At 38.4% G+C, this 16,271-nt stretch overlaps 1 protein-coding gene across 3 annotated transcripts in view; it reads left to right on the top strand.

Annotated features, from left to right (window-relative positions):
• The window catches only part of LOC140056281 (uncharacterized), a 43,206-nt gene that overhangs the window by 2,144 nt on the left and 24,791 nt on the right, over positions 1–16,271 (top strand). For all 3 annotated transcript variants that reach the window (XM_072101603.1, XM_072101604.1, XM_072101602.1), the window contains exons 2-3: positions 1,346–1,520; positions 6,385–6,478. In XM_072101603.1, coding sequence (XP_071957704.1) covers positions 1,480–1,520; positions 6,385–6,478 — 135 coding nt within the window. In that variant the 5' untranslated portion in view covers positions 1,346–1,479. The remainder of the gene's footprint in view (positions 1–1,345; positions 1,521–6,384; positions 6,479–16,271) is intronic.

The raw sequence follows: 16,271 nt of genomic DNA, 5'->3' as shown, positions 1-16,271 counted from the left end.
TGCTTTGTTTAGTTTTTGTAAGGTTCTTGTTTTGTTTAGTTTTTGTATTAGGTTCTTGTTTTCATGGAATGTATGTGTGTTTTTTACCATTATACTGTACGAGGCTCGCATCCCCTAGAATAAAAAAATAAAAAAAAAAATAATTAAAATAATATTTCTTAAAGAATTAAATTGGGGAGAGAGCTAGAGAGAAATATTTTAATACACCTTTTTCACGTTATAATCGACATCTCTGTTGGCAAACAATGCTGTGCAGCGAAGCATAACCAACAAAAATAACATAGAGCGGGTGGAAAGTATAATTTTAGAGGGCATGTTAAGTAGTCTTTTAGAGGATTGTATGTGCAAACATACCATAATACAACTAAAGATCTGTCTACACTATCAAACTTTATGTGACAAAAAATGTGATGTGCCCATATATGGACATGATAATATCATATCATTACCATATTTGGGCACCTCACACTTTTTGGTAAAACTAGTTTGATAGTGTAGACAGAGTATTAGATTACAGTAATACATTGCTAAAATTAGTCACCATCCCATTTAGTGGTGGACAGTAAGTTTCTGTAATGTTGTAAGCTGTATTAAAGTATACCTGTTTTGTATTCTCGGTTATTTTAAGTATGAAAAGTAATGTTAAATTGTAATTTATTTCATAGTTATTAAGTGCATTCTAAATCATTTAGGATTGTCATGAAGCTAATAAAACATTATTTTCTATATAATGTTGTACGTAATGCAAATTATGTAGCACACCATAAATTTATGATGATTGTAAATTTAAATTCAGAATTAGCATGTGTTGAGGCATCCATTGCTCTTTTGTGGTTCTCCCTATGATACCAATCAGGAGAGACATTTATGCTTCATTTGAGCTCCTTCCAAGCGAGCATAATTTAAAACCTACTAATAATGTATAGAGGCAGTGAATTCTACAGCAATTTGCTAAGGTATTATTCTTGAATACGATGTTATTTTGATTTCATCAAAGTGATAACAAGACTACTTCTTGTGAATGAATGTATTCGCAAGACTGAGCTAATTACTGGGACTGTATGTCACCTTCTGTAGCCTAGCCTAGCCTACGGTACGTAAACGCTACTGTAGTGAATTTGGGATAGGTGCTCATAACAGCTACCTGCTGTGTCTTTACCCGATACAGTTTGCCTCGCTAGTTTTGCTATCTGATTCCTTTAGGTATGTTTAGAATCCATTGTAAATCTAATTTGTTTAATAAATCCCTACAGAAGTAGATTTTACAATTTATTTTTTTACAGATAGAAAAGTCTACAATTTTCAACTAGTTGTACTTATATAGTTGTTCATTTTCTTTTTATAGGACGATGGAAGCAATGGTGAGAAAATGAATTCCAGATTCTGCTTTTCTAGGCCGTCAAGTTATTTGAGAATGTATCGTCTGTTGCCTGCCTAGAGCAGGACAACCTGGTTTGCTCCTGTAGAGTATATGTTGATATGGCCGCCTTACGGGAAGATTCTTTCACCAGGGCGCACAGGTGGGTAAAACTTATTGACATTGGTAACGATTGAATTCATTTAATTAAAGTGTGAATGTGAATGCTATTGTAAAGTAGTTTACTGTTAGCTGTTGTACAGTACTGTCTGTAAATATGATATTATATTGCTCCTCAACATTTTGTATAATTTCTTAAAGTTATATTAAATACTATCATATTGACCTCCTGTATGAAATACATGCTTCACAGTAAACAGTCTTTGTCCAAATAGTAGTAATACTCGCACTTCACAGAATATTTTAAAATTTGATTTAGCTTTGTACTTATTGTGTTTTGTGTTGAGATCCAGCCACTAATAATAGTGATACCCACAGCATTGTCATTATTTTCAGTAATTTGCCTTTGGATTTATAAATTAAAATGATATATACCTTATGTTTTGTTTCTCTTTGTTTTTATTTCATAAAAAGCAAACTTAATACTATTTATCGATGAGCTACAGCTCGATGCGATTATAAGATCATTGTTCTGAATATGTTATAGTAATTTAACAATATTATTTACTATATTTTATATCCGTATTCAAATCACGACTAACAGAAACTTGTTTGTTTCTGCGAGTTTCTTTGCCCGTAACAAGGCTAAAGTGATTTCCTAAATCTAACCTTCTGAAGGTAGAATCCAACATGTTTTTCACCAGATTACGCACATATTAATATTAGTGAAATTCCATGGAATACTACTGTATATTGAATTCACTGTATATAGAATAATACTACAGTACTACAATAAAATCGGTGACCGTTAATTCGCAGTAAATATTTATAGTTATTATAACGTGATGTCTTTTTCCAGCGGGTAAGTGAATCTCGTTCTCAAGCAATTATCATAACTTGATTTCTAAAATCAATTACTACTAACTAAATGCTGCGAGGCATAAACGACTTGAGGCTTTTGAATTAGCGATTAGGTACAAAGCGATTGAAGGTTAAAAGAAAATAAATTACGCATTTTATTTTGCATTAGATACCTGTCTGATATTTGTTTCCTGAAGATGAATAAATAAAATTAAAAAGATTGAATTTTAATGGCATGCCTCACTTTTTTTTGGAGTTTGTTAATGTTATATACCTATACTGCATTGCACATTTAGTATTAAGTTGGTTGCATTATATTTATGCCCTTGTTACAGTACTTATTTATTATTACTTATTTGCTACCGGTATTTGGTTTATGTCGATAAAATAAATGAATTGGTTAGTGGTTGTTGACAGCCACTTCTGTGGTTTTTTGGACTAAAGAGATCATCAACTTTAAATAAACGCATGAATGATAAACGGAATAATGTTTAAAAATCGGAGACAAATTTTGATTAACAATAACTGGTGATTAATCAATCAATATAATTAATATTTCCTGAAAATATTGAATTTAAAGTAGGAACTATAGTAGTAGTATGGATAATTGGAAACGTTTTCAAACCAAAAGTGAATTAATGCACACTTTTCGTTTCATACTAGTAACTGTGTTGCCACCTATTATGAGATTGTAATACTTGTTGTACAGCAGGCTAGCAAATTACCTTTACTAGTTTACTAGACTGATGATAACAAGCTCTGCTTTCTCATCAACTGACCTCTGACCCCCAAATTTATAAAAAAAAATTCAAATTTTACTTTTAATTTCTATGAGAAGTAATTAATAAAATAAATAGGCTTGTGAAACAAGGAAGCCTCTCATACAGTACTTTACAGAATTTATTCATAAACTAGAACAACTCTGTCGAAGAGAGACCTGTTTCCTGACTGCTCACTCGTACTACGTGTATTTTAGTTTACTATCGCGGGTAAAACAACTTGCGCCGCGGGAGGAAAGAAGTGATTTCCCGTGAGTCAGCACAAAGCCACCTCTCTCAAGCCTGCTGAATCAAGTTCATTTCGGAAGGGAAGAAAGGAAGGACTTGCGCTTGATTTTAGTAAGGATTTGAGCAGCCTAGCCATGACGAGAAGACGATCACTCACTCTTTGTTTCCGCCACGGGTAAGACTTTGTATATTACGTGGTTGATGACGGTCGGAGATTATCATTTTTTTTATATTATGATTGACCTGTTACTGTTACAGGTGCATGCGCTGTGACTGGCCATTTATGGCCGTCTGTAAACAACGTGACCTTTCAAGTCTAAATTTCTATTCAGAATAATTCTAAAGTATTTAAAAAAATATTTGTAGAGCATGAAATCTTTTGATTTACATTATTTATTCTGAAACTCATAGTGAAGTGTTTCTTTTAATTTGTTGTGATCTACGAATGTTTATAGGATATAAAAAAAATTATTTAAAGTGCAAGAATCATTTGCCGAAAATAGTTATTTGATCAAATTGTTTCATGGTTGGTGTTTCATATTGCATATTATTTTTCACCATTGTGCAGGTATATAAGTTGTTTACTATGTAACATGATGACACAATTTTATCCTTTATGAATTTTAAATCAGTTTTACACACAAAGTAAAAATTTGTGTACTAATAATTTGCCAATTCAAACCTCTGTTAACTCATTAAAATAATCTTACCTAAAATATAATTATGAAATTGAAATATATGGGTGGAGTGGAGGACCTAAAAATTGTGAAATAAAATGTTGAACTCAACCTACTGTTGTAATTTCCCATCTTTTGCATTATAATTTTACAAAAATCTACCCATAAGTCCTCACTTCCGCTCATCCATTAATTTAATCCCAGAATCTGTTTAATTCCAGAATCTGTTTAATCCGCGTACAGCTCATAAAAAATATTACACAATATCAATGTAATAATTTGTATGAATGCTAACATGTTATTACTCTACAGCAAAAAAAAATTGCTGTCACCGAGTCTATACTAAGTATCCAATTGAGCACATGATGTGGTTAATCGGTGGTTATTGTCTAATATCAGTCGTAATTATTGCAATGACATGTAGTTTGATAATACTCTCAGTTCACTCATGCAGAACCTTACTGCTGCTGCCTTTTTCCAGGCCACTGGTTGTGAACTAATCGCGACTGACCATCGATAAACAATCCTGCTGTGTTTATCCACTCTAGGTGTGATTTGGACGTGATTCTCTTTGTATTTCATCATCAACTAAATAACACTACAGCGCATGTTCTCTCTCTTATAAATTATTATAGTATAATTGATGTCAAACAAATATCAAGTCTTGTGAAATGGTAATCAAGTTTAGAGCAATCATAGAAAAGTTAAGCTCTGTCTACACTATCAAACTAGTTTGACAAAAAATGTGTGATGTGCCCAAATATGGTAGTGATATGCAGTACCCACATATGGTAGTGATATGACATCATGTCCATATATGGGCACATCACATAACGTAAACTTTGATAGTGTAGACTGAGCTTTATTTTCAAAAAAGTAATTTCCCTCGCCTACTTGTACCCACCTATTCGGTGCATTCAACCTTTCTTATTTACCCCAGGTAAATTTGATGGCGATAATTGACTAATGAAACCACAAGGTAAATAATTAAGCCTGAACAGGTCCTACTTTCCAAACCTAAATATGATGTGCCCATTTATAAAAATGATGTCATATCACTACCATATTTGGGCATATCACTACCATATTTGGGAATATCACACACAAAAAGAATGTGATGTGCCCATATATGGACACTACCGGTCCATATTTGGGCACATCATATTTTTTTATCAAACTAGTTTGATAGTGTAGACAGAGTTTTACTTTATTGAATTTATTGCAGCGAGAGTGAATGAGACTAGACAAATTTAGTCATTAAAAAAAATAGTAAAGAAGACGTGTTCTGAAGTTTTGTTTTCTATTTGTTTCCTGGAAAATATCGGAACTGTAAAAAGTTTGCAACTGAAATTAATTATTCACGCATAACAAGTATTGAATCATTGCTATTTCAATAGTATGATTAATTGTTATTTGCTATGTTGTCATATTGTGTTGGGGTTAAATGTACAAAATTAATTTAATAATCATATTACAAGTGGTTTAAATAGAAATTGAAGCTTTGTTTTCTTTTATTTGTTAATAGTTTATGTATTTTTGTTTTCCTCTTTTTCATATTTGTATTTAATGTCATGTCTTGGGGTGGGTCAAACTTAAAGTCTTTCTTACTTATATGACTCTCCCCCCACATGATTACTTCATTGCATTTATTATCAGGTGTATGTTATTATCCTGTATGTTATTATCCTGTATGTTATTATCCTGTATGTTATTATCCTGTATGTTATTATCCTGTATGTTATTATCCTGTATGTTATTATCCTGTATGTTATTATCCTGTATGTTATTATCCTGTATGCTATTATCCTGTATGTTATTATATTGTGGAAATAAATTAAATTTAAATTGAAATATTGTTCATATAGTCTAGGCAATCTACCATTTTGAGTGAAACAAATTGCAAACACAGATTTTTCTTTTTTAAATGGTCATATATGATGAGAAGATAGGACAGATATTTTACATTATATAAAACTTAATTTTAAATTGTAAACAATATTTTTAATGTAATAATAAAATCATTTTTTTTGTGGTCAAAAAGGAATCTCAGGTCACATTCAGTTGCATTATTGAAGAAATGTAAACAACATGAACTTGATGAACAAAAAAAAATATAACAGAAAAGCACTCGGCTAAAAAGCAAACAAAATATAATAAATATTAAAATATGACAATGGAATTTTGCCTAACTTAAAAAAACATTAAAAGTAGAAAACATTATTCATAAGTTTTTACAAACAATACATTTGTAATGATAATAGTAATAAAAATAAATTAAACTTGTCTGATTTTTATTTTCTTCTGATTAGTAGCTTTCTCATTATTGCCAGCTAACGCTATAATTTCATTATTTCCTTTGTAGGGGTAAACGTGTTCGGAAGCTGTCAGACAGCGAGAATGACTCGTTACGTAGCTCGTTTCGCATCGAGACAGGAAATAGCCAGTTCTACACCAAGGTGAGTCACGTTAGCCGCAAGACGCGATACCGATCATTTATCCCGTTTCGTTTTAGTATGTTTTCACACTTGCCTTATCTTTGACTTGTCTCCATAAGGCGTGCCTTAGAAGTCCGGTGTATGATGAATATCTATATGGATATATGTCGGGTAAGTACGGTGATTTGAGACAACGTTGTACGTGTCGCCTCGATAGCATTCGTCGTATTTAAAGAACACGTTTAGATTTGCGACTTTTAATTGGATAATGAATGAAATCCTGCTTCAAAATATTTTGAAATTAAAGTTCATTTGGTTGTTAGTTAGTGTTGTTAGTATTATTCATTAAGTTTTAAAATAGTGACGTACTGTATAATATTTTGACAATATTATTGTCTGTGTGATGTGGCAGATAAAACAAATAATTGGTCAGTTTTTAAAATCAGTAGGCCTACAGTGCACTATTATTACTATTATTTCAATAATAATTTTGAATATAGTAACACAGCAGAACATTATAAATATTATGGAGGTACTAAACTAGCAAATTAGAAAAACTGAAAAAGTTGACCTCTTTAAAATAAATTATAAAAAAAGGGAAACAATTACAAAATGTGATTTATTAGACACTATTATGGATATACTAACAAAGTGTCTTCTTTATTAGGGTGTCCCTGCATAGGAATCAGTCCCAAAAAGGGACTTTGAATGTAATTGAAACTAGCAAATTAAAAAAACTTGAAAAAGTTGACCTCTTTATTAAAATATATTATAGGAATTAAGTGAAAAATTACAAAATGTGTTCAATTAAACTACAGTAGTACGTACAGTATTTAGAATTTTTAAAATGTATTTATTTTGTAGCATGAAATAATTAATAGGAGTGTGTTGAGTTTGAACGTAATGTATTCAGAGCTGTAACCCTAATAGCCAACTGCAGTTCTATTTTTAGAAGGTCAGATTATACTAAGTGGTAGCTAAAGTAGTTTCAGTTTTAATATTTCATGCATAAATTCAAAATATTTACATAAATTTCATTAAAAAAATGTAATTTAAAAGAAAGTTGAATCAAATTTTAAAAGTTGGTTTTGGTATTTAGCCTGTGAATTTTTAAACATGAAAAGTTTTAATAAATTTGCTTTAATAAATTTGATTAAAATTCAATATATAATTTGTCCACTAGCGGTAGCATAACCACATCTGACCATTTGCATGAATGATAGTTGTCCATGGGTGCTGCTGGGTAATACAGACTCTATCTCTTCCACACTGTCTAAAGTATATTTCTCTGACCTTAATATATTTAAACTCTACTAAATATTGTTTAAATGTCTTTACCTTTCTCCCATAACTTTTGCCACCCTGGAGTGTATAAACATAGTACAGCATTATGTTGCAATGTACAGCTCCCTCTATGAATCTACTGGTAGCTTTTCTGCCAGCATCTAGTTTTGGTAATAATAGTACCTTAGTTCCATCTTTCTAAAACATATTTTGTCAGTGGCCAAGGCAAGGGGTGCCACTGTAGCCACATAATTAGGCACAGGTTCAAGTCTCTCCTTCACCATAGTTGTAGTTGTAGAACAAGTCTTCTTGAATAAAATTAAAAGGAATGACAGGAGGCCCAGTTGGTGTACACATCTGACTTGTGCCAGATTCCAGTCCATTCTGTGGAAGAGTAAGGGTTACCCCAGTCATGTACTGGGCCATCTCATTTCAATTCTTTGTAGGCTAGCACTATGGCTACCGTGGGTCTGTTGAGGGCTTAATCCAAATTTGCTTAATATTGAGTAAAAATCAAACCAGGAAACATGAATAGGTTTGGGTTTTATAATCAATCATCAAAGACACATTAGTTTTCTCCATGTACTGTATGTGTGTAGTTTTTATGGCATTTCTTCTGCTACTTGTTGCTATATTATTTTTGTGCTAGATAGTTGTGCAATAGACAGGTGGTGGTTGGATTTTTTCCCACGGTTTAAAAAATATAACCTATATATGCTTCCTGGATCATAATGATAATAATTGAAACGAAACTCTGAGTAAAGTATTTGAATGACCATCATTAGTACTGAATATCAATCACTTTCAACATCATTTCATAAAGCTCTGTCTACACTATCTATCAAACTTTATGTGACAAAAAATGTGATGTGCCCATATTATGGACATAGTGATGTCATATCACTACCATATTTGGGTATATCACTATCATATTGGGCACATCGCACTTTTTTTTCTCAAAATAGTTTGACAGTATAGACAGAGCTTTAGAGTAAAAGATTTAGTATATCCACTATTAAAACATTGAAGTGTTTATTCAATATCACGTTTCAATGAAAAATGTAAACATTTTACGTAAACACTTCTGAAATATTCTCCAAGTACACATGTTAGTCAAGATAAATAACCTCTTTGTTAAATATACATCCTTTATGCACAGACTTGGGATATTGAGGTTGAGTCTGATTTGTCTAAATACTGTAAGAAATTGTTAGTTTCACATACAGAATAATAAATTATTTTTTACTTGGGGTACCCGAGTCTAGGACTTACACATCTTCTCCTCTTCGTCCATCTGGACATTATTGAGTGAAAAGTGCGATTTATAAAGTACTTCTCCTCCCTTATTCGTTGTAGTATTTAGCTGAGAATTTTGCATGAATATACTACAGGGACATGTCTTGAAGCTAGAGCCGGATTTTTAAATTTCAAACCGCATGCAGCCATATCACGTCTCGAAGATGGTACCGTATAGCCGTATTTGATGTGTATGTGACGTTACATCCGGTCTTATGACATCATTACAGCTTCTTTTGCTGTACGTACCCCGAGTATCGCACATTCGTGCTTGTTATATGATGGCTTTACTCTTATTAGTCCTGTCAATGGTAGGATTCTTATTTACAGGTTCTGCCTATTATTAGCCATTGTAGCATACAACATAAGAATGATAAGGTAGTTTAAAATTCTCGCCACCATCACAAAATTCAATACGCTTGACTACTGTGATAATGCAATTTTGATGATTTGAAATAGGGAGGAGAGGACATGAATCTAACTTTTGTTGTTGTCTTATGTAAATGTCTGCCTTTAGGAATTACATGTATGTATTTATATAACAATAGTGAATGTATGCATCAGGATGTGAAGCACATGACTTTAGGAAATCTTGAGATTTACAGGTTTAGTTTGTTTTACAATGCACCAGATGTTGAGTCATATCTGACTACCTTGTGTTGACAATTTTTTACCATCTCAGAGTAATAGTAACCTACTTTATATTAAGCTCTGTATACACTATCAAACTTTATGTGACAAAACAATGTGATGTGCCCATATACGGACATGATGATGTCATATCACTATCATATTGGAGCATACCACTACCATATTTGGGCATATCACACTTTGTCAAACTAGTTTGATAGTGTAGACAGAGCTTTAATGCAGGTCAGAGTACCTCTGATTATCTCAGAATGTCATACCTAGGCCCTCTACAGTACAGTATACTAAAGTCATTTACAGTATTACAACCTGAAATATTTATTCCCTCAACGTACAGTACCTATTAACTCACTTGTTATTGTTTTTCCTACTCTATATTATAATTTTTATAACCTAAAAAAAATAAGTGCATTATTTATCCACTCTCTGTCTCTATTAGCCTACTTAGTACACTTTTAACTACCTATTAGTACTGTAGCCATAATCTTAAATGTTGTTCAGTATTCTTCGCTTTCTCTAATACCCAGGTAATCTATTTACCTGGGATAATGCATTCTCTAATGAACTTCCTGGATTTTAAATTAGATCACGTTACCAAATTACAGGTACCTATATTTTTTTAGCTGATCCCTAACTCGTCTGATTGGTGCTATTTTTCTGGGACCTGTATTTTGAAGTTGGTCCCTAACTTGTCTGTTATGTTACACAGTGTGAACACTACCTTTTAAAAGTATGTCGTTGCTGGGTTCAACCATGTAGTGGACAGTTACCTTCGGATGCGGTCAGAACGTCATCTTAAAATAGTTAAATCTGAGTACACAAATTCATGTTGTATTTATGATGTAACGCAATTGGATTTTTCTAGTTTTTTAAAAACATTTCTTTTCTTCCAAAATTAACCAAACTGACTGTCATACCAAATTGTACCCTCATTCAAAGCTTTGTCTACACTATCAAACTAGTTTGACAAGAAAAGTGTGATGTGCCCAAATATGGTAGTGATATGCCCAAATATGGTAGTGATATGCTCAAATATGGTAGTGATATGCTCAAATATGGTAGTGATATGACATTTATTTTGGCACATAAAGTTTAATAGTGTAGACAGAGCTTAAGTTGCATTTGTTTGTTTTTCAATATTTATGTGGCCTTCTGATTTACAGCTTTATGTTTTGATGTTTATTTGGTTGTGAATAACCTTGCGTCCGTAACAAATATGTAACACTAACAGGTTCGATAATTATATCAAACATTATTAAATTATGCATGATATTATTAATACACAGATTCATGTACCATAAGCAAATTGTCCATGACAAATACAGTGCATTAGTAATGAACTATGGGTAATAATCATTAATTTGCAGTTGATATTGTGTTATATTGACCTTGTATTGTAAGTAATTAATTAGGCACATGTAACAGGGAAGATGCAAATTATCGTTTTATTGATAGGCCTACTGTTTGTAGTGATGTTGAATAGCATGGTCATAAAATACTGTTTAAATCCAGAGTTCTGTGTTCAAGTCCGGTGTGAGGTCTTAACAATTTCCGGTACACTCGGTACAGTAATCGAGTGATAATTCGATGAATGGATAATACAGTAAAAGACAAATAGATAGTTTCTTTGGAATGTTAAATTAATAATAATAATAATATCCTGGATTTATATAGCGCCTAATGCAGCTAGTAATCAGCGCAAAATTGTGTCTTGATCTAACTGGGTACCCATTTATACACCTGGGTGGAGAGAGGCAAACGTAAGTAAAGTATCTTGCCTACACATACAAGCAACACACTGCGCCACACGCAGTTTTTACTAATAAAATAATTAATAATAATTAATAATAATATTAATAATAATTAATAATAATTAGTTTTACTAATATAATAGGCCTAATTTACAATGTAATATGTGAGCCTTTTAAAATCGGTACTGTGATAATGAAAGTGTTTGTACCTTGTATAACTATATGCATTCACTGAATACCAACTATTCATAAACTTTTATTATGAATAACAATCATAACAAATATAAATTTATGGTAAATTTGTCAAAATTATGCCAACATTTCCTCAAATATAAATTGATACAAATTTCAGAATTTGTAATTGATGGTTAGTATAGTATACTAACCATCCCTTTTCCACGAAGTGCGAAACAAATACGAAAAGAAGAATTCTACCCGAATTCACCTCATAAAGAATGGTACATTCCGCTCTAGCGCCCTCTCGTGGGACCACTCCCACGTGTTACCGTCATCATTTCTCAAGACCTCTTGTCTGAGGGGACGGCGGGCGGGTGTTTATCCAGGTAAGCAGCACTTATAGACTACCAACACCATTTCTGGTTTGTGTAGTCTATTATTACGTGCCTGCTTACCTGGATAAACCCGACAATAGCCAGTGTAGCACCGGACTAGGAATCTAGTCGGCGGCGGGTGACAAGTTAGAAAATTGACTTATACATACCTATAGTCGAGGCTTTAGTATCGCCGTTGCCACTGGTGCCACGTTAGCGGAGATGTCCGACAGGTAGTGTGAGGTGAATGTCGACTGTGTTCGCCACCACGCCGCTTCCATGATGTCAGCTACAGGGACGCCCGAGAACAACGCCCACGAAGTGGAAACCGCGCGCACTTGGTGCATATGTGCCGGTGGCGGTGTGTCTGAAGAAGTGTACGCGTCTTGAATAGTCGCAACGACCCATCTCGCTATTGTTGCCTTAGCGGCCGCGCGGTATGGAGGAACAGAAGCGACGAAGAGGTGAGACACTCCGTCTCTAATCGTCTTAGTGCGGTGGATATACCACTTAAGAGCCCTGACTGGGCACCAAAGCTTATCTCCGTCTGCCGATGAAAAAGATGTGATGGTGGGAACGAACACAGCAGGCGGCGAAAATTTTAACGTCTGTGTCTTGGCAAGGAAATCTTTCCTAAACACTAGCCTCACGCCGGCCCGCTCAAACCTAACATGACCTGGTTCCAAGGAGAGAGCGTGCAACTCGCCTCGGCGTTTGCATGATGCTAAAGCGAGCAAGAACGCCGTTTTCAGCGAGACATTATACAGAGTAGCCTTACTCATAGGCTCAAATGGCGGGCGTGTAAGTGCGGCTAGGACGACGTTAACATCCCATCGAGGAATCAAGACCTTGACTGGAGGTCGTTCTCTGAACATTCCCCGTATCAGTTGAGTGATAACGGGAGATGCCGATATAGAGGAACCGTCTTTAAGTGTTGGCGTGATCGCGCCAATGGCGGATCTATAGCCCGAAATGGTGCGGACCTGAAGACCTGACTCGAACAGGTAATGCAGGAAGGCGCAAACTTGTCCGAGGGTGATCGACCCCGGCTCTACCTGTTGTCGCCTGCACCATGTAAAGAAATGTTTTAGTCGGCTATTGTAGACGGTAAGAGTAGATTCCCGACGAGATTTCGCCGCGAGGGCGGCAGGGCCATCTGGAATGCCTGAGTCTCGGAGCTGATCCCTGACAATGGCCATACAATCAGGCGCAGGGATTGTAAGTTCCGCAATGGGAACAGAGCTCGGCCCTGCGTCAGCAGATCCTCGCGATCTGGAAGACGCAGGGGATGATCGTAGAGCAGGTCGAGAAGCAGTGGATACCACGCTTGTCGAGCCCAACCCGGGGCGATCAGGAGGACCCGGCAAGGATGGCGCTGAATGCGCGTCAGAACATTTGGAATCAGTGATATTGGTGGGAATGCATACGCCCATAGTCCGTCCCAATGTATGGACAGGGCATCCACCGCCCACGCACGTGCATCCCGGAACCGTGTGCAAAAGGTCGGGAGCTGCGTGTTGTCTGACGTCGCAAACAGATCTATGTGAGGCCGCCCGAAGTGGTCGAATATCAGTGCGGCGATGCTGGGTAGAAGGCGCCATTCCGTAGGACATAGTGTTTGTCGGGACAAAGCGTCCGCAACAACATTGAGGCTGCCCGCAATGTGGGCAGCCGAGAGCATGATGTTGTTGTCTATGCACCACAACATCAGTGTCCACAGGTGGTAGCATAACGTCGGGGACTTCGTGCCTCCTTGACGATTTATATATGCTACCACTGTTGAGTTGTCGGAATGGATAAGGACGTGACGACCGGCCACGTGATGTCGAAGGGCCTTCAAGGTCCTTTCGACTGCCCAGAGTTCTAGGAGGTTGATGTGGGATCGCGCCTCCTCGGCCGTCCAAAGGCCGGAGGCGCGAAGTGCCTTGGAGCAACCGCCCCAGCCTGTCTCGGAAGCGTCCGTCTCTATACGGACGTCCGGCAGAGATTTTTGAATTGGCATTCCCACAGTCAACCTGCCTTCCACCAGCCACCATTCGAGATGCGTCTGAATGAATGTATTCGACAGGACCACTTTGTGTAGGGAGTCTAAGTGCGGTCGGTAATGAGCCAGCAGATGCAGCTGTAAAGGTCTCATACGCAGCCGGCAATACGGAACTAAGGCAACGAAGCTGGCCAGACAACCCAGTGCTCTGAGCCATTCGTAAGCCGTCGGAGCATGAGCAGATATTAGATTGCGTACTGCACTCATTGCAGACGCGATGCGTTGTTGGGATGGAGATGCCAAGCCCGTAACGAGATATATCTGTGCTCCGAGGTATAACGGAGATTGTGTCGGCACCAGGCACGACTTCTCCCGATTGACAATGAAACCTGCCTGTTCCGTCACGAGAAGGACATATTGTAGACTGCTCATCAGTCTGTCCTTGGACTGGGCCACGACCAACCAATCGTCGAGGTACATGAACACTCTTATGCCATGTTTGTGGAAGAACGACGCCAGCGTTCTGACTATGCGTGTAAACACGCGCGGAGCCGTCGATAGGCCGAACGGCAGGGCGACGAATTGGTACAGACGGTCGAGGATTCTGAAACGTAGCCAACGTTGATCTGCCTCTGCGATAGGAACGTGAAAGTAAGCATCTTTCAGGTCTATCGAGGCTGCCCAGTCTCCATGTTTTAAACCCAGTAGGATGGATGAGATTGTCTCCATCCGAAACCTCTGGGGGTGAATGAACCGCTTGTTTAGACTCCTTAAATTTAGGATGGGTCGCCAGTCGCCTGTCTTTTTTTCTGTCAAGAAGACGGTGGACTCGTGCCCGGAGACGGTACATCGAGCGTCGATTTCCTCCACTGCTCCTTTTTGGAGCAGGGTGGAGAGGCCGTCCAGGAGCGCACGTCTCATGTGTGGCTCTGGAGGAATCCTCGTCGACCGAGCGCCCCCGCTCATCGGGGGGCTCGTGAATTCGATGGAATAGCCGTTTTTGATTGTGGAGAGAACCCACCTGTCCTCCGACAGGGTCTCCCACACTCGGGCGAACCGTTTTAGGCGACCCCCCACCTGCCCGTCGCTCGGGGGGACGGGCGCATCGAACGCGTCACCGGCGGCGCGCAAACGCACCCGGACGCCTACCACTTTTTTGGGTAGCGTCAGACCGTCCGGCCCTGCCTCGTGCAGTCCGGCCATATCGGTAGCTGTTGTTGCCGTATGGGGTGCGCGCGCGAGATGTAGAAGCCTGCGTATCAGGCCGCGCCGGTAGGACATTCGACGGCTGCGGTCGCGACTGCGGCGGTACCGGAGCTGGGAGAGGGGGAGGTGGCCTGGACGGACCCGAGCGGCCGCGGCTAGCCCGGCGCTTCTGTGGGAAACGAGCGCGCGTTTCCCGACGGGCCTCCCTCTCGCGCGCCCATTTGTCCTCTTTTTGGGCGAAACTACCAAAAAACAAGTCCTTAGCCCCGAGGGACTCAGAAGCCGTGAACCTGCGATAATGCGCTGGCGCGATATCAGTACTTTGTAGTACGTTGACACGACGCGCGGCGGCAGAAGTTAAAGATACAAACGCCTGCTGGTCGGCAATTAGCCCCGTGATCTGTTGCAGCAGCGCAATGACCTCTGTATCGAACTCCCGCGGGTGGTCCGGATCGGCCAAAAACGACAGCAAGTAGCCGGAGACGGATGTTACTCGAAGTGTCTCGCGGGCCGCTCTATCGATCGTGAGGAGCGTATCTTCTGTCTTCGCGGCCGTCGGAGCAAGGTAAGTAGTCTTTCCCGCTTCTAATCCTTGGTCCTCCCGAACCCGGTCCTTGGCGGCATCAGGCACGCCTGGCGCAACAATGTACCTATCGAATTGAGCTCTAGGTACCGGAAAAGCGCATGAAAGAATGTTCGGCGCCGGTCTACGCGTACTGGTCTCGCGCGCGATAGCGTCCACGCGGTCGACCAGCTCCGGGTCGAGAGGAACGACTGGGCACGTTGTAACCTTACGGAGAGGCGTACGTACCCCAAACGTCGAGAAACGCTTTGTAGATGGGGTTGGCTTCGGTTCGCGAAAAGCGTATTCGATGCCTAGATATTCCAATACCGCCGGAAGAATCTTATTAACCAGCGCCTGTAGCCCCTCCTCGCCGGGCCTCCGCAACTGCGCGGCTCTCTCCTCATCGGAGATCGTGAGCATAGTACGGTCGCTCGTGTATCCCTCCTCCATTGAGGGTCCCTCAGAATACGACAGTGGCGTCTGAGGTGGAGGCACCGGAATATATGGAATATATGGAGGGCGTGGTTGA

This window comes from Antedon mediterranea, chromosome 8, assembly GCF_964355755.1.
Source record: "Antedon mediterranea chromosome 8, ecAntMedi1.1, whole genome shotgun sequence".
Classification (NCBI taxonomy): Eukaryota; Metazoa; Echinodermata; class Crinoidea; order Comatulida; family Antedonidae; genus Antedon; species Antedon mediterranea.
The sequence above is the reverse complement of the archived record's forward strand: the minus strand, read 5'-3'. Positions and strand labels throughout refer to the sequence as shown.